Source organism: Pelophylax lessonae, assembly GCF_965119305.1.
Source record: "Pelophylax lessonae genome assembly, chromosome: 10".
Taxonomy (NCBI): Eukaryota; Metazoa; Chordata; class Amphibia; order Anura; family Ranidae; genus Pelophylax; species Pelophylax lessonae.
In genome coordinates, this window is record NC_138777.1 from 2,715,479 (window position 1) to 2,738,937 (window position 23,459).

The 23,459-nt window shown below is 47.0% G+C and overlaps 1 protein-coding gene across 1 annotated transcript in view; it reads left to right on the forward strand.

Moving 5' to 3' along the window:
• CYP2R1 (cytochrome P450 family 2 subfamily R member 1) overlaps positions 1-23,459 on the forward strand; it is a 38,381-nt gene that overhangs the window by 11,886 nt on the left and 3,036 nt on the right. Inside the window, exons 2-4 of the mRNA XM_082269797.1 lie at positions 3,942-4,083; positions 16,108-16,740; positions 18,912-19,241. Coding sequence (XP_082125923.1) covers positions 3,942-4,083; positions 16,108-16,740; positions 18,912-19,241 — 1,105 coding nt within the window. The remainder of the gene's footprint in view (positions 1-3,941; positions 4,084-16,107; positions 16,741-18,911; positions 19,242-23,459) is intronic.

The window sequence follows — 23,459 nt, forward strand, 5'->3', positions numbered from 1 at the left end:
ATGAACCCTATAGTTATTGTACCTCGATATGGTCACAGCGAGGGTCCAGGAGTGAACCCCACACTCTCTTCATTGGTGATCACCTTACAGCAACAATGTTGCCTCAAAGTCTTAGAAGAAGAGGACTACGACCTACTAAAGGAGTTTCTAACAATTTACAGAATAAAAAAAGGTTTACACAAAGTAGCGAAAACATTTTTTAATAAAATTTGCTACTTAAGGCACAAAAACGTTACAGTGTTCCAGCTTTTACCAATGTATCGATGTATATACCATAGCTAGCCGATGTTCCTGGAAGGTAGAAATCATTGAAGGAGACACCATTACTACACTGCTACTACATATAAAATATCCATGCCTGGCATTTCTCTATAAGGGAATCAGGACAGGGTGACATGTGACATCACGGTGCTGAAATTATGACATCACGGTGCTGGAATTGTGACATCACGGTGCTGGAATTGTGACATCACGGTGCTGGAATTGTGACATCACGGTGCTGGAATTGTGACATCACGGTGCTGGAATTGTGACATCACAGTGCTGGAATTGTGACATCACAGTGCCTGCCACCTCTGTTAATTCCTCATGTTATCAGTACAATCAATATACATGGGCAGCGCTAATCCTATAGTAAAATCAAAGTCAAATTGATTATTTCTAAAATTTCATAATTAAAACCAGGAATATAAAGTCCAATAATGGAAAAGTCCTTCAATGAAATACAACTCTTGTGGGGCCCCAGTGAGGAATGGAACAGGAAACAACCACTGTATCCCTTCACCTCACTACCTGTGAATCTCCCCAAAGGAAACTCACTTACCGGATCCCACTAATAACGAGCATGTAGGGTAATTCTCAATCCAATCCGGACCATCCAAAGATATACAGAGTCCCGAAGCCCTGTTTCTTAGCTGTGACGATACCTCAATCGCAGTGCATGGGGGGGGGGGGGGGGGGGGGGGGTAAAGAAAGGCACATAGAACAGTACCGCTGGATACAGATGCAATTCTTTATTGGAAAACGCCCCCCCTCACCCATTGCACTTACATCATACAATTCAATGACAGCATGTACTCAACTGTGCTGGCTTCGCGAGCATCCGTGGCCGCTTACCGATCCTGCATACGCTCGTCAGCGTTCCTGGAAATTCACGGACTTAGCCGAAGATGCCGCCCAGCGTAACGGTACCTTGGTGACCGCACAAATCACCGCTCAACGCGTTTCGTCAGAGGACTTCTACGGAGAGCGTGATTGCGCGGTCACGTCACCCATATTTATCTCATACCTCCGCCTACCGTTAACCCCTTCAGCCGTGCTTCCACAGCTGCGTCATTGGTAATCATTGAACGAGGGATCCGATGTTTGAAGCCCCTCTTTCTATACTAATATGCACTTTAGTACAATGGATATCAAACATCATATATGTTTAGAGAATGTAACCAAACAGTAATAATAGCAATACCGCTCAGTGCACTATAATGTTTATTGCGGCATCCCAATATAACTCATGGGACAGGATCCTCAATCTCACCGCTCAGAGTGACACCGTACCGGTATGGCTACATTCAAATATCTGTAGTCACATACCTGGATTACCATACATGAATTTAAAATTGAGTTTCTATATTAACATATGCTATTCCCACACCTTGTCATTATGTTAAATAGCATTCATTCAAATAGCCAATACACTCTGTCTGAAAGTTATAAAATCTGTGCCCGCGGCCCGCCGTATACCCAACGGGTGCCTCAAAATTACATTTCTGTTAAAATAGTGGCTGTCACCCTATTGTGCGCATGGTCACAGCCACTATTTTAACAGAAATGTAATTTTGAGGCACCCGTTGGGTATACGGCGGGCCGCGGGCACAGATTTTATAACTTTCAGACAGGGCGTATTGGCTATTTGAATGAATGCTATTTCACATAATGACAAGGTGTGGGAATAGCATATGTTAATATAGAAACTCAATTTTAAATTCATGTATGGTAATCCAGGTATGTGACTACAGATATTTGAATGTAGCCATACCGGTACGGTGTCACTCTGAGCGGTGAGATTGAGGATCCTGTCCCATGAGTTATATTGGGATGCCGCAATAAACATTATAGTGCACTGAGCGGTATTGCTATTATTACTGTTTGGTTACATTCTCTAAACATATATGATGTTTGATATCCATTGTACTAAAGTGCATATTAGTAGGCTTCAAACATCGGATCCCTCGTTCGATGATTACCAATGACGCCGCTTGCCCGCAGCTGTGGAAGCACGGCTGAAGGGGTTAACGGTAGGCGGAGGTATGAGATAAATATGGGTGACGTGACCGCGCAATCACGCTCTCCGTAGAAGTCCTCTGACGAAACGCGTGATTGGCACGGTCACCAAGGTAACGTGACGCTGGGCGGCATCTTCGGCTAAGTCCGTGAATTTCCAGGAACGCTGACGAGCGTACGGAGGATCGGTAAGCGGCCACGGATGCTCGCGAAGCCAGCACAGTTGAGTACATGCTGTAATTGAATTGTATGATGTAAGTGCAATGGGTGAGGGGGGTGTTTTCCAATAAAGAATTGCATCTGTATCCAGCGGTACTGTTCTATGTGCCTTTGTTTACTCCCCCCCCCCCCCCCCCATGCACTGCGATTGAGGTATCGTCACAGCTAAGAAACAGGGCTTCGGGACTCTGTATATCTTTGGATGGTCCGGATTGGATTGAGAATTACCCTACATGCTCGTTATTAGTGGGATCCGGTAAGCGAGATTCCTTTGGGGAGATTCACAGGTAGTGAGGTGAAGGGATACAGTGGTTGTTTCCTGTTCCATTCCTCACTGGGGCCCCACAAGAGTTGTATTTCATTGAAGGACTTTTCCATTATTGGACTTTATATTCCTGCTTTTATTTATGAAATTTTAGAAATAATCAATTTGACTTTGATTTTACTATAGGATTAGCGCTGCCTATGTATATTGATTGTACTGATAACATGAGGAATTAACAGAGGTGGCAGGCACTGTGATGTCACAATTCCAGCACCGTGATGTCACAATTCCAGCACTGCGATGTCACAATTCCAGCACCGTGATGTCACAATTCCAGCACTGCGATGTCACAATTCCAGCACCGTGATGTCACAATTCCAGCACCGTGATGTCACAATTCCAGCACTGTGATGTCACAATTCCAGCACTGCGATGTCACAATTCCAGCACTGCGATGTCACAATTCCAGCACCGTGATGTCACAATTCCAGCACTGTGATGTCACAATTCCAGCACCGTGATGTCACAATAACAGCACTGTGATGTCACAATTCCAGCACTGTGATGTCACAATTCCAGCACCGTCATGTCACAATTCCAGCACTGTTATGTCACAATTCCAGCACTGTGATGTCACAATTCCAGTGCCGTGATGTCACAATTCCAGCGCCGTGATGTCACAATTCCAGCGCCGTGATGTCACAATTCCAGCATCGTGATGTCACAATTCCAGCACCGTGATGTCACAATTCCAGCGCCGTGATGTCACAATTTCAGCACCGTGATGTCACAATTCCAGCACCGTGATGTCACATGTTACCCTGTCCTGATTCCCTTATAGAGAAATGCCAGGCATGGATATTTTATATGTAGTAGCAGTGTAGTAATGGTGTCTCCTTCAATGATTTCTACCTTCCAGGAACATCGGCTAGCTATGGGATTAGCGCTGCCCATGTATATTGATTAGACTTGTTCTATTGATGTGTATCTGTGTTCATATTGTATTTATTCAGGCGGCAGCTTTTTGTATTTATATGTATTGTTACACTTTATGAGTGTGCACCATGTTATGGAGTACAGAGCGCTGGGTGATTGGGATTTAAACTTCGGTCCTTTTTTTGATGTTATCAGTACAGTGGATCTCTGTCCCTCACATTGCCTCCTCCTGTCTTCCCAGATCTTCAGTCTGGACCTGGGTGGAATCTCCACTGTCGTCCTGAACGGTTACGATGCAGTGAAGGAGTGTTTGGTGCGGCAGAGTGACGTCTTCGCTGACCGCCCGTCACTCCCGCTATTTCTAAAGATGACCAAGATGGGAGGTGAGTGTCAGAATTCCGAACAGTGCAACACTAATTAGTTATCACTTCAGCTTCGGAAGGGAAGGTTTTAGCTCCCCTTCCCCCCCCCCCACCCCCCCCCCCCCTTAATGACCAGGCCATTTTTTTTCAATTCAGCACTGCGTTACTTTAACTGACAATTGCGTGGTCGTGCGACGCTGTACCCAAATAAAATTGATGTCCTTTTTCCCCCACAAACAGAGCTTTCTTTTGGTGGTATTTGATCACCTGTGCGGTTTTTTGATTTTTGAACTTTTTATTTATTTTTTTACTAGTAATGGCGGCAATCAGCGATTTTTTTTTTTTTTTTTTTTTTTTTTTTTTTTTTGCGGGACTGCGACATTGCAGCGGACAGATCGGACCCCTAACTGACTTTTTTTTACACTTTTTGGGGGGACCAGTGACATTACTACAGTAATCAGTGCTAAAAATATGCACTGTCACTGTACTAATGACACTGGCAGGAAGGGGTTAACCCCGGGTGTGATCACAGGGGTTAAATTATGCCTAACTGTGCTTACTGACTGGGGAGGGGGGGGGATGGGCTCTGTGACAGAGAGATCGGGATATCAGCTTAGCTGAGACTCATAATCTCTCCCTGCCTGTGTGACAGAAGATCCGCCTGCTTTGTTTACATAAGCTTCTGTCTTCTGTCAGTTTCTCTAATGATCGTGGGAAGACAGCGGAAATTGCCGCCGCGGCCCGCCTCCCACGTGCACAAAATCATGTAGATCTATGTGATTTTGCGCATCTGAGCTGCCCTGACGCAGTATATTTGCGTGGGGCGGTCGGCAAGCGGTTAACGTCCAACTCTGAATTCTGTAGAGTATTAGATTTTATATACGGGGGGGGGGGGGTGAGGATATATACAGGTATAGAGGGGGGGTATATATACAGGTATAGAGGTGGGGGAGGGGTATATACAGGTATAGAGGGGGGGTATATACAGGTATAGAGGGGGGGGTATATACAGGTATAGAGGGGGAGGGGGGTGTATAGAGGGGGGGGGTATATACAGGTATAGAGGGGGAGGTGGGGAAATACAGGTATAGAGGGGGGGTATATACAGGTATAGGGGGGGGAGGGGTATATACAGGTATAGAGGGGGGGTATATACAGGTATAGAGGGGGGGTATATACAGGTATAGAGGGGGAGGGGTATATACAGGTATAGAGGGGGGGTATATACAGGTATAGAGGGGGAGGGGGGTGTATAGAGGGGGGGTATATACAGGTATAGAGGGGGAGGTGGGGAAATACAGGTATAGAGGGGGGGTATATACAGGTATAGGGGGGAGGGGTATATACAGGTATAGGGGGGAGGGGTATATACAGGAGCATCTCATAAAATTAGAATATCAGCAAAAAGTGAATTTATTTCAGTAATTGAATTCAGAAAGGTGACCTCCTATGTTTTCTATAGATGTCACACAGAGTGAGAGATTTCCAGCATTTCTTTCTCCTAATTTTGATGATTTTGGCTTCCAGCGAGTGACTCCCCAAAATTCAGTATCAGAAAATTAGAATATTACATAAGACCAATAAAAAAAAGGATTTGTAATAGAGAAATGTTGTCTTAGTGAGAAGTCTGTCCATGTACAGTATAGGAGGAGAAGTCTGTCCATGTACAGTATAGGAGGAGAAGTCTGTCCATGTACAGTATAGGGGGAGAAGTCTGTCCATGTACAGTATAGGGGGAGAAGTCTGTCCATGTACAGTATAGGGGGAGAAGTCTGTCCATGTACAGTATAGGAGGAGAAGTCTGTCCATGTACAGTATAGGAGGGAGAAGTCTGTCCATGTACAGTATAGGAGGAGAAGTCTGTCCATGTACAGTATAGGAGGAGAAGTCTGTCCATGTACAGTATAGGATGAGAAGTCTGTCCATGTACAGTATAGGATGAGAAGTCTGTCCATGTACAGTATAGGAGGAGAAGTCTGTCCATGTACAGTATAGGATGAGAAGTCTGTCCATGTACAGTATAGGATGAGAAGTCTGTCCATGTACAGTATAGGAGAAGTCTGTCCATGTACAGTATAGGATGAGAAGTCTGTCCATGTACAGTATAGGATGAGAAGTCTGTCCATGTACAGTATAGGGGGAGAAGTCTGTCCATGTACAGTATAGGGGAGAAGTTTGTCCATGTACAGTATAGGAGAAGTCTGTCCATGTACAGTATAGGATGAGAAGTCTGTCCATGTACAGTATAGGATGAGAAGTCTGTCCATGTACAGTATAGGGGGAGAAGTCTGTCCATGTACAGTATAGGGGAGAAGTTTGTCCATGTACAGTATAGGAGAAGTCTGTCCATGTACAGTATAGGAGAAGTCTGTCCATGTACAGTATAGGAGGAGAAGTCTGTCCATGTACAGTATAGGAGGAGAAGTCTGTCCATGTACAGTATAGGATGAGAAGTCTGTCCATGTACAGTATAGGGGGAGAAGTCTGTCCATGTACAGTATAGGAGGAGAAGTCTGTCCATGTACAGTATAGGGGGAGAAGTCTGTCCATGTACAGTATAGGATGAGAAGTCTGTCCATGTACAGTATAGGGGGAGAAGTCTGTCCATGTACAGTATAGGGGGAGAAGTCTGTCCATGTACAGTATAGGGGGAGAAGTCTGTCCATGTACAGTATAGGATGGGAAGTCTGTCCATGTACAGTATAGAAGGAGAAGTCTGTCCATGTACAGTATAGGATGGGAAGTCTGTTCATGTACAGTATAGGATGAGAAGTCTGTCCATGTACAGTATAGGATGAGAAGTCTGTCCATGTACAGTATAGGAGGAGAAGTCTGTCCATGTACAGTATAGGATGAGAAGTCTGTCCATGTACAGTATAGGAGGAGAAGTCTGTCCATGTACAGTATAGGGGGAGAAGTCTGTCCATGTACAGTATAGGGGGAGAAGTCTGTCCATGTACAGTATAGGATGGGAAGTCTGTCCATGTACAGTATAGGATGAGAAGTCTGTCCATGTACAGTATAGGATGAGAAGTCTGTCCATGTACAGTATAGGAGGAGAAGTCTGTCCATGTACAGTATAGGGGGAGAAGTCTGTCCATGTACAGTATAGGAGGAGAAGTCTGTCCATGTACAGTATAGGAGAAGTCTGTCCATGTACAGTATAGGGGGAGAAGTCTGTCCATGTACAGTATAGGGGGAGAAGTCTGTCCATGTACAGTATAGGATGGGAAGTCTGTCCATGTACAGTATAGGAGAAGAAGTCTGTCCATGTACAGTATAGGAGGAGAAGTCTGTCCATGTACAGTATAGGAGGAGAAGTCTGTCCATGTACAGTATAGGGGGAGAAGTCTGTCCATGTACAGTATAGGAGGAGAAGTCTGTCCATGAACAGTATAGGGGGAGAAGTCTGTCCATGTACAGTATAGGAGGAGAAGTCTGTCCATGTACAGTATAGGAGGAGAAGTCTGTCCATGTACAGTATAGGAGGAGAAGTCTGTCCATGTACAGTATAGGGGGAGAAGTCTGTCCATGTACAGTATAGGGGGAGAAGTCTGTCCATGTACAGTATAGGGGGAGAAGTCTGTCCATGTACAGTATAGGAGGAGAAGTCTGTCCATGTACAGTATAGGAGGAGAAGTCTGTCCATGTACAGTATAGGAGGAGAAGTCTGTCCATGTACAGTATAGAGGGAGAAGTCTGTCCATGTACAGTATAGGAGAAGTCTGTCCATGTACAGTATAGGGGGAGAAGTCTGTCCATGTACAGTATAGGAGGAGAAGTCTGTCCATGTACAGTATAGGATGGGAAGTCTGTCCATGTACAGTATAGGATGGGAAGTCTGTCCATGTACAGTATAGGAGGAGAAGTCTGTTCATGTACAGTATAGAAGGAGAAGTCTGTCCATGTACAGTATAGGAGGAGAAGTCTGTCCATGTACAGTATAGGGGGAGAAGTCTGTCCATGTACAGTATAGGGGGAGAAGTCTGTCCATGTACAGTATAGGGGGAGAAGTCTGTCCATGTACAGTATAGGAGGAGAAGTCTGTCCATGTACAGTATAGGAGGAGAAGTCTGTCCATGTACAGTATAGGAGAAGTCTGTCCATGTACAGTATAGGGGGAGAAGTCTGTCCATGTACAGTATAGGGGGAGAAGTCTGTCCATGTACAGTATAGGAGGAGAAGTCTGTCCATGTACAGTATAGGAGGAGAAGTCTGTCCATGTACAGTATAGGAGAAGTCTGTCCATGTACAGTATAGGAGAAGAAGTCTGTCCATGTACAGTATAGGAGGAGAAGTCTGTCCATGTACAGTATAGGAGGAGAAGTCTGTCCATGTACAGTATAGGAGGAGAAGTCTGTCCATGTACAGTATAGGGGGAGAAGTCTGTCCATGTACAGTATAGGAGAAGTCTGTCCATGTACAGTATAGGATGAGAAGTCTGTCCATGTACAGTATAGGATGAGAAGTCTGTCCATGTACAGTATAGGAGAAGTCTGTCCATGTACAGTATAGGGGGAGGAGTCTGTCCATGTACAGTATAGGGGGAGAAGTCTGTCCATGTACAGTATAGGAGGAGAAGTCTGTCCATGTACAGTATAGGATGAGAAGTCTGTCCATGTACAGTATAGGAGAAGTCTGTCCATGTACAGTATAGGATGAGAAGTCTGTCCATGTACAGTATAGGAGAAGTCTGTCCATGTACAGTATAGGGGGAGAAGTCTGTCCATGTACAGTATAGGGGGAGAAGTCTGTCCATGTACAGTATAGGATGGGAAGTCTGTCCATGTACAGTATAGGATGGGAAGTCTGTCCATGTACAGTATAGGAGAAGAAGTCTGTCCATGTACAGTATAGGAGGAGAAGTCTGTCCATGTACAGTATAGGGGGAGAAGTCTGTCCATGTACAGTATAGGAGAAGTCTGTCCATGTACAGTATAGGATGAGAAGTCTGTCCATGTACAGTATAGGATGAGAAGTCTGTCCATGTACAGTATAGGAGAAGTCTGTCCATGTACAGTATAGGGGGAGGAGTCTGTCCATGTACAGTATAGGGGGAGAAGTCTGTCCATGTACAGTATAGGGGGAGAAGTCTGTCCATGTACAGTATAGGAGGAGAAGTCTGTCCATGTACAGTATAGGAGGAGAAGTCTGTCCATGTACAGTATAGGGGGAGAAGTCTGTCCATGTACAGTATAGGATGAGAAGTCTGTCCATGTACAGTATAGGGGGAGAAGTCTGTCCATGTACAGTATAGGATGAGAAGTCTGTCCATGTACAGTATAGGATGAGAAGTCTGTCCATGTACAGTATAGGAGGAGAAGTCTGTCCATGTACAGTATAGGGGGAGAAGTCTGTCCATGTACAATATAGGATGAGAAGTCTGTCCATGTACAGTATAGGGAGAGAAGTCTGTTCATGTACAGTATAGAAGGAGAAGTCTGTCCATGTACAGTATAGGGGGAGAAGTCTGTCCATGTACAGTATAGGAGGAGAAGTCTGTCCATGTACAGTATAGGGGGAGAAGTCTGTCCATGTACAGTATAGGGGGAGAAGTCTGTCCATGTACAGTATAGGGGGAGAAGTCTGTCCATGTACAGTATAGAAGTCTGTCCATGTACAGTATAGGAGAAGTCTGTCCATGTACAGTATAGGGGGAGAAGTCTGTCCATGTACAGTATAGGGGGAGAAGTCTGTCCATGTACAGTATAGGGAGAGAAGTCTGTTCATGTACAGTATAGGATGGGAAGTCTGTCCATGTACAGTATAGAAGGAGAAGTCTGTCCATGTACAGTATAGGATGGGAAGTCTGTTCATGTACAGTATAGGATGAGAAGTCTGTCCATGTACAGTATAGGAGGAGAAGTCTGTTCATGTACAGTATAGAAGGAGAAGTCTGTCCATGTACAGTATAGGAGGAGAAGTCTGTCCATGTACAGTATAGGATGAGAAGGCTGTCCATGTACAGTATAGGAGGAGAAGTCTGTTCATGTACAGTATAGAAGGAGAAGTCTGTCCATGTACAGTATAGGAGGAGAAGTCTGTCCATGTACAGTATAGGATGGGAAGTCTGTCCATGTACAGTATAGGAGGAGAAGTCTGTTCATGTACAGTATAGAAGAAGTCTGTCCATGTACAGTATAGGAGGAGAAGTCTGTCCATGTACAGTATAGGATGGGAAGTCTGTCCATGTACAGTATAGGAGGAGAAGTCTGTTCATGTACAGTATAGAAGGAGAAGTCTGTCCATGTACAGTATAGGAGGAGAAGTCTGTCCATGTACAGTATAGGATGAGAAGTCTGTCCATGTACAGTATAGGAGGAGAAGTCTGTCCATGTACAGTATAGGAGGAGAAGTCTGTCCATGTACAGTATAGGAGGAGAAGTCTGTCCATGTACAGTATAGGGGGAGAAGTCTGTCCATGTACAGTATAGGGGGAGAAGTCTGTCCATGTACAGTATAGGAGGAGAAGTCTGTCCATGTACAGTATAGGAGAAGTCTGTCCATGTACAGTATAGGGGGAGAAGTCTGTCCATGTACAGTATAGGGGGAGAAGTCTGTCCATGTACAGTATAGGATGAGAAGTCTGTCCATGTACAGTATAGGAGGAGAAGTCTGTCCATGTACAGTATAGGATGGGAAGTCTGTCCATGTACAGTATAGGATGGGAAGTCTGTCCATGTACAGTATAGGAGAAGTCTGTCCATGTACAGTATAGGGGGAGAAGTCTGTCCATGTACAGTATAGGGGGAGAAGTCTGTCCATGTACAGTATAGGATGGGAAGTCTGTCCATGTACAGTATAGGATGGGAAGTCTGTCCATGTACAGTATAGGAGAAGAAGTCTGTCCATGTACAGTATAGGAGGAGAAGTCTGTCCATGTACAGTATAGGGGGAGAAGTCTGTCCATGTACAGTATAGGAGAAGTCTGTCCATGTACAGTATAGGATGAGAAGTCTGTCCATGTACAGTATAGGATGAGAAGTCTGTCCATGTACAGTATAGGAGAAGTCTGTCCATGTACAGTATAGGGGGAGGAGTCTGTCCATGTACAGTATAGGGGGAGAAGTCTGTCCATGTACAGTATAGGAGGAGAAGTCTGTCCATGTACAGTATATGATGAGAAGTCTGTCCATGTACAGTATAGGATGAGAAGTCTGTCCATGTACAGTATAGGAGAAGTCTGTCCATGTACAGTATAGGATGAGAAGTCTGTCCATGTACAGTATAGGAGAAGTCTGTCCATGTACAGTATAGGGGGAGAAGTCTGTCCATGTACAGTATAGGGGGAGAAGTCTGTCCATGTACAGTATAGGATGGGAAGTCTGTCCATGTACAGTATAGGATGGGAAGTCTGTCCATGTACAGTATAGGAGAAGAAGTCTGTCCATGTACAGTATAGGATGGGAAGTCTGTCCATGTACAGTATAGGATGAGAAGTCTGTCCATGTACAGTATAGGAGAAGTCTGTCCATGTACAGTATAGGGGGAGAAGTCTGTCCATGTAAAGTATAGGAGAAGTCTGTCCATGTACAGTATAGGATGAGAAGTCTGTCCATGTACAGTATAGGATGAGAAGTCTGTCCATGTACAGTATAGGAGAAGTCTGTCCATGTACAGTATAGGGGGAGGAGTCTGTCCATGTACAGTATAGGGGGAGAAGTCTGTCCATGTACAGTATAGGGGGAGAAGTCTGTCCATGTACAGTATAGGATGAGAAGTCTGTCCATGTACAGTATAGGAGGAGAAGTCTGTCCATGTACAGTATAGGGGGAGAAGTCTGTCCATGTACAGTATAGGATGAGAAGTCTGTCCATGTACAGTATAGGATGAGAAGTCTGTCCATGTACAGTATAGGGGGAGAAGTCTGTCCATGTACAGTATAGGATGAGAAGTCTGTCCATGTACAGTATAGGGAGAGAAGTCTGTTCATGTACAGTATAGAAGGAGAAGTCTGTCCATGTACAGTATAGGGGGAGAAGTCTGTCCATGTACAGTATAGGAGGAGAAGTCTGTCCATGTACAGTATAGGGGGAGAAGTCTGTCCATGTACAGTATAGGGGGAGAAGTCTGTCCATGTACAGTATAGGGGGAGAAGTCTGTCCATGTACAGTATAGAAGTCTGTCCATGTACAGTATAGGAGAAGTCTGTCCATGTACAGTATAGGGGGAGAAGTCTGTCCATGTACAGTATAGGGAGAGAAGTCTGTTCATGTACAGTATAGGATGGGAAGTCTGTCCATGTACAGTATAGAAGGAGAAGTCTGTCCATGTACAGTATAGGATGGGAAGTCTGTCCATGTACAGTATAGGAGGAGAAGTCTGTTCATGTACAGTATAGGGGGAGAAGTCTGTCCATGTACAGTATAGGAGGAGAAGTCTGTCCATGTACAGTATAGGATGAGAAGTCTGTCCATGTACAGTATAGGAGGAGAAGTCTGTCCATGTACAGTATAGAAGGAGAAGTCTGTCCATGTACAGTATAGGAGGAGAAGTCTGTCCATGTACAGTATAGGATGGGAAGTCTGTCCATGTACAGTATAGAAGGAGAAGTCTGTCCATGTACAGTATAGGAGGAGAAGTCTGTCCATGTACAGTATAGGGGGGAGAAGTCTGTCCATGTACAGTATAGGATGGGAAGTCTGTCCATGTACAGTATAGAAGGAGAAGTCTGTCCATGTACAGTATAGGATGGGAAGTCTGTCCATGTACAGTATAGGGGGAGAAGTCTGTCCATGTACAGTATAGGAGGAGAAGTCTGTTCATGTACAGTATAGAAGAAGTCTGTCCATGTACAGTATAGGAGGAGAAGTCTGTCCATGTACAGTATAGGAGGAGAAGTCTGTCCATGTACAGTATAGGATGAGAAGTCTGTCCATGTACAGTATAGGAGGAGAAGTCTGTCCATGTACAGTATAGGAGGAGAAGTCTGTCCATGTACAGTATAGGAGGAGAAGTCTGTTCATGTACAGTATAGGATGGGAAGTCTGTCCATGTACAGTATAGAAGGAGAAGTCTGTCCATGTACAGTATAGGAGGAGAAGTCTGTCCATGTACAGTATAGGATGGGAAGTCTGTCCATGTACAGTATAGAAGGAGAAGTCTGTCCATGTACAGTATAGGATGGGAAGTCTGTCCATGTACAGTATAGGAGGAGAAGTCTGTTCATGTACAGTATAGAAGAAGTCTGTCCATGTACAGTATAGGAGGAGAAGTCTGTCCATGTACAGTATAGGAGGAGAAGTCTGTCCATGTACAGTATAGGATGAGAAGTCTGTCCATGTACAGTATAGGAGGAGAAGTCTGTCCATGTACAGTATAGAAGGAGAAGTCTGTCCATGTACAGTATAGGGGGAGAAGTCTGTCCATGTACAGTATAGGAGGAGAAGTCTGTCCATGTACAGTATAGGAGGAGAAGTCTGTCCATGTACAGTATAGGAGAAGTCTGTCCATGTACAGTATAGGAGGAGAAGTCTGTCCATGTACAGTATAGGATGAGAAGTCTGTCCATGTACAGTATAGGGGGAGGAGTCTGTCCATGTACAGTATAGGAGGAGAAGTCTGTCCATATACAGTATAGGGGGAGAAGTCTGTCCATGTACAGTATAGGAGAAGTCTGTCCATGTACAGTATAGGAGGAGAAGTCTGTCCATGTACAGTATAGGATGAGAAGTCTGTCCATGTACAGTATAGGGGGAGGAGTCTGTCCATGTACAGTATAGGGGGAGGAGTCTGTCCATGTACAGTATAGGGGGAGAAGTCTGTCCATGTACAGTATAGGAGGAGAAGTCTGTCCATGTACAGTATAGGATGAGAAGTCTGTCCATGTACAGTATAGGGGGAGAAGTCTGTCCATGTACAGTATAGGAGGAGAAGTCTGTCCATGTACAGTATAGGATGCACTCAATACTTGGTCGGGGCTCCTTTTCCATGAATTACTGCATCAATGCGGCGTGGCATGGAGGCGATCAGCCTGTGGCACTGCTGAGGTGTTATGGAAGCCCAGGATGCTTTGATAGCGGCCTTCAGCTCCTCTGCATTGTTGGGTCTGGTGTCTCTCATCTTCCTCCTGACAATCCCCCACAGATTCTCTATGGGATTTAGGTCAGGTGAGTTTGCTGGCCAATCAAGCACAGTGATCCCATGATCATGTGACCAGGTATTGGTAGGTTTGGCAGTGTGGGCGGAGCCAAGTCCTGCTGGAAAATGAAATCAGCATCTCCATAAAGCTGGTCAGCAGAGGGAAGCATGAAGAGCTCTAGAATTTCCTGCTAGAGGGCGGAGCTGACTTTGGTGGACCAACACCAGCAGATGACACCGACCCCCAAATCATCACTGACTGTAGAAAATGTTGGATTTCATTTTGAAATGAAGGTCCAGAGTCTGGAGGAGGAGTGGAGAGGCACAGAATCCAAGTTGCATGAGGCCCAGTGTGAAGTTTCCACAGTCAGAGATGATTTGGGGAGCCGTGTCATCTGCTGGTGTTGGTCCACCAAAGTCAGTGCAGCCCTCTAGCAGGAAATTCTAGAGCTCTTCATGCTTCCCTCTGCTGACCAGCTTTATGGAGATGCTGATTTAATTTTCCAGCAGGACTTGGCTCCGCCCACACTGCCAAACCTACCAATACCTGGTCACATGATCATGGGATCACTGTGCTTGATTGGCCAGCAAACTGGCCTGACCTAAACCCCATAGAGAATCTGTAGGGGATTGTCAGGAGGAAGATGAGAGACACCAGACCCAACAATGCAGAGGAGCTGAAGGCCGCTATCAAAGCAACCTGGGCTTCCATAACACCTCAGCAGTGCCACAGGCTGATCACCTCCATGCCACGCCGCATTGATGCAGTAATTCATGCAAAAGGAGCCCCGACCAAGTATTGAGTGCATCCTATACTGTACATGGACAGACTTCTCCTCCTATACTGTACATGGACAGACTTCTCCCCCTATACTGTACATGGACAGACTTCTCCTCCTATACTGTACATGGACAGACTTCTCCCCCTATACTGTACATGGACAGACTTCTCCCCCTATACTGTACATGGACAGACTTCTCCTCCTATACTGTACATGGACAGACTTCTCCCCCTATACTGTACATGGACAGACTTCTCCTCCTATACTGTACATGGACAGACTTCTCCCCCTATACTGTACATGGACAGACTTCTCCTCCTATACTGTACATGGACAGACTTCTCCTATACTGTACATGGACAGACTTCTCATCCTATACTGTACATGGACAGACTTCTCCCCCTATACTGTACATGGACAGACTTCTCCCCCTATACTGTACATGGACAGACTTCTCCTCCTATACTGTACATGGACAGACTTCTCCCCCTATACTGTACATGGACAGACTTCTCCTCCTATACTGTACATGGACAGACTTCCCATCCTATACTGTACATGGACAGACTTCTCCTATACTGTACATGGACAGACTTCTCATCCTATACTGTACATGGACAGACTTCTCCCCCTATACTGTACATGGACAGACTTCTCCCCCTATACTGTACATGGACAGACTTCTCCTCCTATACTGTACATGGACAGACTTCTCATCCTATACTGTACATGGACAGACTTCTCCCCCTATACTGTACATGGACAGACTTCTCCCCCTATGCTGTACATGGACAGACTTCTCACTAAGACAACATTTCTCTATTATAAATCCTTTTTTATTGGTCTTATGTAATATTCTAATTTTCTGATGCTGAATTTTGGGGTGTCACTCGCTGGAAGCCAAAATCATCAAATGCTGGAAATCTCTCACTCTGTGTGACATCTATAGAAAATATAGGAGGTCACCTTTCTGAATTCAATTGCTGAAATAAATTCACTTTTTGCTGATATTCTCATTGTATGAGAAGCTCCTGTAGACTGAGAATGAAAACAATGTATCATCCAATTGTCCATCCAGAGCCTCTGATTCGTAGTACATACAGTAGGTATGAAGGATTCGGTTTATTTGGTTTGGGATTTGCAGACTTCCTTTGTAGTAATTTTTATTTGTTTCATATTTTAGGACTGTTGAATGCGAAGTATGGGCGGTGTTGGACGGAGCACCGGAAGTTGGCGGTCAGCTGCTTCCGTAATTTTGGTTATGGTCAGAAATCTTTTGAAAGTAAAATTCTGGAAGAGTCCTTTTTTTTCCTGGACGCCGTGGACACCTATAAGGGGAAAGCGTTCGATCCCAAACATCTGATCACCATCGCCGTCTCCAACATCTCCAACCTCGTTCTGTTCGGGGAACGCTTCCGGTACGACGACAACGAGTTCCTGCACATGATTGAGATCTTCAGTGAGAATATTGAGCTGGCCACCAGCGCCTGGGTCTTCCTCTACAACGCCTTTCCGCTCATCGGCTTCCTGCCGTTCGGCAAGCACCAGCAGCTGTTCAAAAATGCCGATGAGGTCTATGACTTCCTGCTGCGAATCATCGAGCGATTTTCTGAAAACCGGAATCCACATTCGCCACGGCATTTCATAGATGCCTATCTAGATGAAATGGAGAAGAATGCCACCGATCCAAACAGCACATTGTCCACGGAGAACCTGATCTTCTCAGTCGGAGAGCTGATCATTGCTGGGACTGAGACCACCACCAACGTCCTACGCTGGGCCATCCTCTTCATGGCGCTCTACCCCAACATTCAAGGTGGGCTTCTAATGTCTTTCTTTGTAGTTTTCCAGGTCTGTACACCCACAGTGCCCATTGTGAGGAGTTCCCAATATCCCTGTGCTGAGTTCCCAGGTCTGTACACCCGCTGTGCCCATTATTAGGGGTTCCCACCATCCCTGTGCTGAGTTCCCGGGTCTGTACACCCGCTGTGCCCATTATGAGGGGTTCCCACCATCCCTGTGCTGAGTTCCTGGGTCTGTACACCCGCTGTGCCCATTATGAGGGGTTCCCACCATCCCTGTGCTGAGTTCCCGGGTCTGTACACCCGCTGTGCCCATTATGAGGGGTTCCCACCATCCCTGTGCTGAGTTCCTGGGTCTGTACACCCGCTGTGCCCATTATGAGGGGTTCCCACCATCCCTGTGCTGAGTTCCCGGGTCTGTACACCTTCTATGTCCATTATGAGGGGTTCCCACCATCCCTGTGCTGAGTTATTATTATTATTATTATTATACAGGATTTATATAGCGCCAACTGTTTGCGCAGCGCTTTACAAAATGAAGGCAGACATTACAGTTTCGCTACAATTTGGAACAAAAGGAATCAGAGGGCCCTGCTCGTTAGAGCTTATGTGCCCATTATGAGGGGTTCCCAACAGTGGCGGCTGGTGTATACAGGGCGCAGGGGCGCCGCCTCCCCATCCATGCGTCCAGCCCCCTAATCTGCATGCAGGGGCGCCGGACGCATGGAGTACAATGGTATTTTTTTTTATTTGGCATCACCTGATTAGAGGCAGAGGCTCTAATAGGGCGATGCAAAGGGTGGACCCGGGGCGCAGAGCAGTGTGTCCCGAGCCCACCCATTGTGTGACAATAGCGAATGAAAATTCGCTATTGTCACACCGATTCTCCTCCTGGCCGATACGCGCTTCCTGATTGGCCACAAGGCAAACCCGTTGCCATTGGCCGAGGAGGAGGCGGGACCGAAATTCGCGCCGCTGGTCACCGGGGCTAAGAAGAAGCCGCCCGCCGCCGCTGCTGGAAGGACTCGTGGAGACGCGCCGCCGCTGCTGCTCCAGGTAGGTAAGGGGGCACTAACGCTGATCTCTGCATTGGGGGCATATACTCTGCATTGGGGGCATGTATGCTGGTCAGGTCACTACATTGGAGGCACGCACGCTGATCTCTGCATTGGGGGCATGTATGCTGATCTCTGCATTGGGGGCATGTACGCTGGTCACTGCATTGGGGGCATGTATGCTGGTCAGGTCACTACATTGGAGGCACGCACTCTGATCTCTGCATTGGGGGCATGTACGCTGGTCACTGCATTGGGGGCATGTACGCTGGTCACTGCATTGGGGGCATGTACGCTGGTCACTGCATTGGGGGCATGTATGCTGGTCAGGTCACTACATTGGAGGCACACACTCTGATCTCTGCATTGGGGACACGCACGCTGATCTCTGCATTGGGGGCATGTACGCTGGTCACTGCATTGGGGGCATGTATGCTGGTCAGGTCACTACATTGGAGGCACGCACTCTGATCTCTGCATTGGGGGCACGCACGCTGATCTCTGAATTGGGGGCATGTACGCTGGTCACTGCATTGAAGGGGGGCATGTACGCTGGTCACTGCATTGGGAGCATGTACGCTGGTCACTGCATTGAAGGGGGGCATGTACGCTGGTCACTGCATTGGGGGCATGTACGCTGGTCACTGCATTGAAGGGGGGCACGCTGGTCACTCTGCATTGAAAGGGGGCACGCTGGTCACTGTGCATTGAAATAGGGCACGCTGGTCACTCTGCATTGAAAGGGGGCACGCTGGTTTCTCTGTATTGAAAGGGGGCACATTATGCCTTAATTACTGAAGGCCCCTTTCACACTTTTGCGACCTTAAAGTCACGCAATTTTTTACAGCGTTTTTTGCTGCAAAGCAATGCCTATTACATTTTTCTGTTTGCGCCCCCCCCCCCCCCCCAAAATTTTGAGCACCATCCGCCACTGATTCACACCATCCTTGTGCTGAGTTCCCTGGTCTGTACACCCGCTGTGCCCATTATGAAGGGTTCCCCCATCCCTGCCCATAGAATTGGAGGTACGACATGATAGGCTTCCTTTAACCCTCAGGCACTGATCACCCCCTGATTGCTGACTCCTGTATCTTATTGGACACTGAGTTTATTCTTTGCTCCTTTTATAGGTCAGGTCCAGAAAGAGATGGATTCCGTAGTTGGACCAAACCGGATCCCAACCTTAGAAGACCGTCCCGCGATGCCGTACACCGAAGCTGTTCTCCACGAGATCCTGCGATTCTGTAACATCGCCCCGCTGGGGATTTTTCACGCTACATCCAGAGACACCGTGGTCAGAGGGTATTCCATCCCTGAGGGTACCACCGTCATCACCAACCTCTACTCTGTGCACTTTGACCAGAAGTATTGGACCAACCCTGAGATCTTCTACCCAGAGAGGTTCCTGGACAGTGGTGGACAGTTCATCAAGAAAGAGGCCTTCGTCCCGTTCTCCCTGGGTGAGAACCAATCACAGCAGGCAACTTTATTATATAAGAATCTGGATTGTCCCCATTTCATTGTATCCATATACTATTGTTTCTCTATCGCTCATTGACAGACGTAGTCCTCGGTGATATAGCACCTTCGGGTTATGTTGCCTCCACAGGAGTAGGACTAGGCAGGAAATAAAATGCTCTGGCCACACCCTAGGGGCAGTCCCTGAGGGTATATCCTCTCTCTCTCTGCCACAGCAAATCAGTTTTTTTCTGTCTAGTTAGGAGTAAGGACCTAGATACCTTGCTGGGATCTTCGGTCCTGGCAGGATTTTTTTCTTAAAAAGATTTTTTTAGACAGCTTTTTCTCCAGTGTTCCTGTGAGATCTTCAAGCAAGAAAGCTGAACTGGGCGACGGGCTGGATGTTGAGATCCGGTGGTCACCCCAGTTCAGCCTACGAGCGCGTGCAGGCCATAGCTCCGCGCTGGGTCGGCCGCGACATAGTCCCACTGGAGGGACTGACCCTGCGAGTTAAACGTCTCACTGAAACGCCAAGGACCATGAGTCACGGCGTCCGTATTGGTCGACAGCCCTCCCGCCCCGGTGGAGAGGGGTACTGTCAGGAGTTGGTGCCCGCCTGGTTCCGGTATGGTGAGTAGTATGTTCCCCCTTTTCCCCCTGACGGGTCTTGTGGTGAACGCGGGCCCCTCTCTGTATGGTAAGGATGAGTTCCCTTCTATCCTATAACATGGCACAGATCCCCCTACTTTGAGTGTGATTTTTATGTGCAAAAAGCCAGGAGGCTTGGTTTGGGAGCTGACAATCTAATTGTATACATGTTAAAAGATTGTAATCAGTGGCAGTATGTGAATCTTACTGTGATAATATAAGTATCCTACCAGTCAGAAGCCACGGACATGTAGACTGCTTTCCAAGTCAGGTCTCCAGCAATAGCAGGCCTTCCGACGGCCATGCGGTCCGCCAGGGCCGGTACCGCCGACCAGGCTAAATCCCCATGTAGAGAAGGTGTTGTGATGCTCTGCAGTCACGCCGCTATTCGGTACAACCGCCGCCATTGTTTGCTAGATCTCACGAGGCCGCCATTTTGGCGTAGCCTCGTGTCTCCAGCATGGGGGCGGCCATGTTTGAGGTGACCCAAACACCTCGTGGAGCTAGGGGAGGCGCCGGAAGGCGTGCAGAGGGGCGGAGCCGCCTCCTTTCTTCCCGGGCAGCCAGCCAAAAGACTTCCTGTTTGTGAAGACAGCGCTGTAACCTGTTGCAGTGAACTCTGAGCATCAAGTGGTGAACCTGGGGGTCTATCTCTCTCTCTCTCTCTCGATCGATAGGGATCCCTAGCAGGTAACACTGAGGGGCTTTTGTGGCGCTGGGGGTCTGAAAAAAAAAAAAAAAAAAAAAGTTTTTTATTTAAGTTTGGATTGTATTTTCCGGGTAGTTACTGGAATAATCATGGACCCTGCCACACAAGTACCCCCACCTGTTTCCCTCGAGGGGGCCACGGGACCCGCCGGTGCACAGAGTATGGATGCATTTACAGCAGTTTTGGAGTCTATGGTGGCTCGGGTGGAGGCAGCCTGTCAGGGACGGGGGTCAAGGAAGCGACCCCCGCCTACCCCTATATTATCTGACACCTCTGACTCAGATTCAGAGATGGTCACTGCAGTTGCAGGTTCCTCTGCAAGGGCTGTTATCTCAGGTAAAGCTCCCTCAGACAGTGAGGAGGATGTTCATTCTTCCGCCATAATTCAGGAAGAAGCATTGGTGGACGCACTAGTTGTGGCAGTGCGGGAAACCTTAAGACTTGAGGTTTTACCGGCAGAGGCAACTGAAACAGAGATTCCTTTTGGTACTAATAAGCCCATCAAAACGGTGAAGGTTTTTCCTGTACCCAAGTGTTTTGGTAATAAAATTAAAGGAGAATGGGAGCATTCTAAGCGTACCTTTACTATTTCCAAGCGTATTGCTAGACGCTATCCGTTTGAGGAATCCCTCATTAAGAAATGGACGGTACCACCAGTGGTGGATCCACCTATTTCCAGGCTGAATAAAGCCACGGTTATTCCAGTGGAGGACACTTCGTCCTTTAAGGATCCGGTGGATCGAAAGATGGAAGCGGAGTCCCGCACTATCTTCTCCCTGATAGGGTTAGCATTTAGACCAGTAATTGTTATTGGTCTAGTTTCCCAGACACTTACGGAATGGGCGAGATTGGTACGCCAAGACCTTAGGGGAAAAGATATTCCACAGGAAACATCTGATTTGATGGAACAGATTATACAAGGGCTACAGTTTGTCTGTGACGCAGCCTTGGATGCTACCCCCCTATTAGGGCATGCATCTATGTCAGCGGTAATACTCAGACGTGTGCTGTGGTTAAAATGCTGGTCAGCTGACCTAGGTTCCAAAAAGACCTTGACGAATCTCCCCTTTCAGGGGAATCGCCTATTTGGGGCCACCCTAGATGAAATTATTAAGGATGCCACTGGGGGCAAGAGCACTTTCTTGCCACAGGCTGCTAAAGCTAAGGGACCTCGCAACAAGCGAGGACCTTTCTTTACCGCCCATAAAGGGTACGTACGCCCGGCTGGAACAAGCGGGAAAGGCAAGACTCCTCCAGGAGGGTTCAAGAAAGGCTGGTCGGACAAACAGAGGACCGAATTAGATCGAGCATCGACTACTACTACCGGTGCGATTCTTCCCTTCCAACAGTTAAGTACTACAGGGAGCGGTAGTCACCGTTCCCTGAATAGATCTTTTCCTTTACCTTTTCCTAAGATTAGTCTCAATTCCCCACAGGAATCGGATCTGGTTGACCAGATAGACCAAGAAGCCTCTAGCCGGGTGACTTCGGTCCCTGAGATTCAACCAGGAGAGATCACCGTTCCTGATAGGAATCAGGTGTCGGATAAATGTGTGGGAACAGAAAACGACCAGACTTTGTCGGATGGTCAGGGCCAGATAGCTCTAGGGACGCCTGGTTCAGATCCAATCAGCGCCAGTGGTCCTAGAAATTCTAGGCTGGCCTCGTCAAGCCGGCCTGGCCGACTTGGACTTGCTAGTCGCGGACGTTCCGTGGGAACTGCGTCTCAGGGAGTGTCTGTGGTCTCGAGGACCAATCTACCATTGTGCTTTACAGTCGCTGGTTTTAATGGCCTGGCCATTGAGACCCAGGTACTGAAGGACAGAGGGTTGTCAGCTTCAGTCATTCCTACCCTTATTAAAGCAAGGAAAGCGACTTCCAGCAAAGTCTATTATCACACATGGAAGACTTATATTGCGTGGTGCGAATCTTTAGGATTTCCTCCACGTACCTATTCGGTGACTCGAATATTGGCTTTTTTGCAAAAAGGGGTTGAGCAGAAGCTAGCCTTGAGCACCATCAAGGGTCAAGTTTCAGCATTAGCAATCTTCTTTCAGAAACCTTTAGCTACCAAGTCCTTGGTGCGGAATTTCATCCAGGGGGTGCGGCACCTGGCTCCACCAGTCCGCGCGCCCTTACCGCCCTGGGATCTTAATTTGGTTTTGTCGGTTCTACAGAAACCTCCTTTTGAAAACATCAGGGAGATTCCCTTGCTTACTTTATCCCAGAAGGTGGCCTTCTTGGTGGCTATTACTTCTGCTCGCAGGGTGTCAGAACTGGCTGCTTTATCATGCCAGTCACCATACCTAGTGATTCATAGGGATAAGGTAGTACTTCATCCTAAGCCATCCTTTCTTCCTAAGGTGGCTTCAGATTTTCATCTGAATGAAGATATTGTACTACCTTCCTTGTGTCCTCAGCCCAAGCATCATCAGGAACATGCGTTGCATTCCTTGGATGTGGTTCGGGCAATCAGGGTATACCTGAAAGCTACGGAATCTTTCCGTAAGACGGATTCACTTTTTGTGATCACGGATGGCCCCAGAAAGGGGTTGCCTGCATCTGCCGCGACCATTGCCAAATGGATTAGACAAACGGTGGTACAGGCTTATTCTATTAAGGGTCAGAGTCCTCCGTTCCCTGTTAGGGCGCACTCCACTCGAGCGCTCAGTACTTCCTGGGCCTTTCGCCATCAGGCGTCAGTGGTCCAGGTATGTAAGGCGGCCACCTGGTCGTCGGTACATACCTTTACAAAATTCTATAAAATTGATGTGACGGCATCAGCGGATGCCTCATTTGGCCGCAAGGTTTTGCAGGCCGCAATTTGAGGAGACCGGTGGTCTACCTCGAGGGTTTTTTTCTG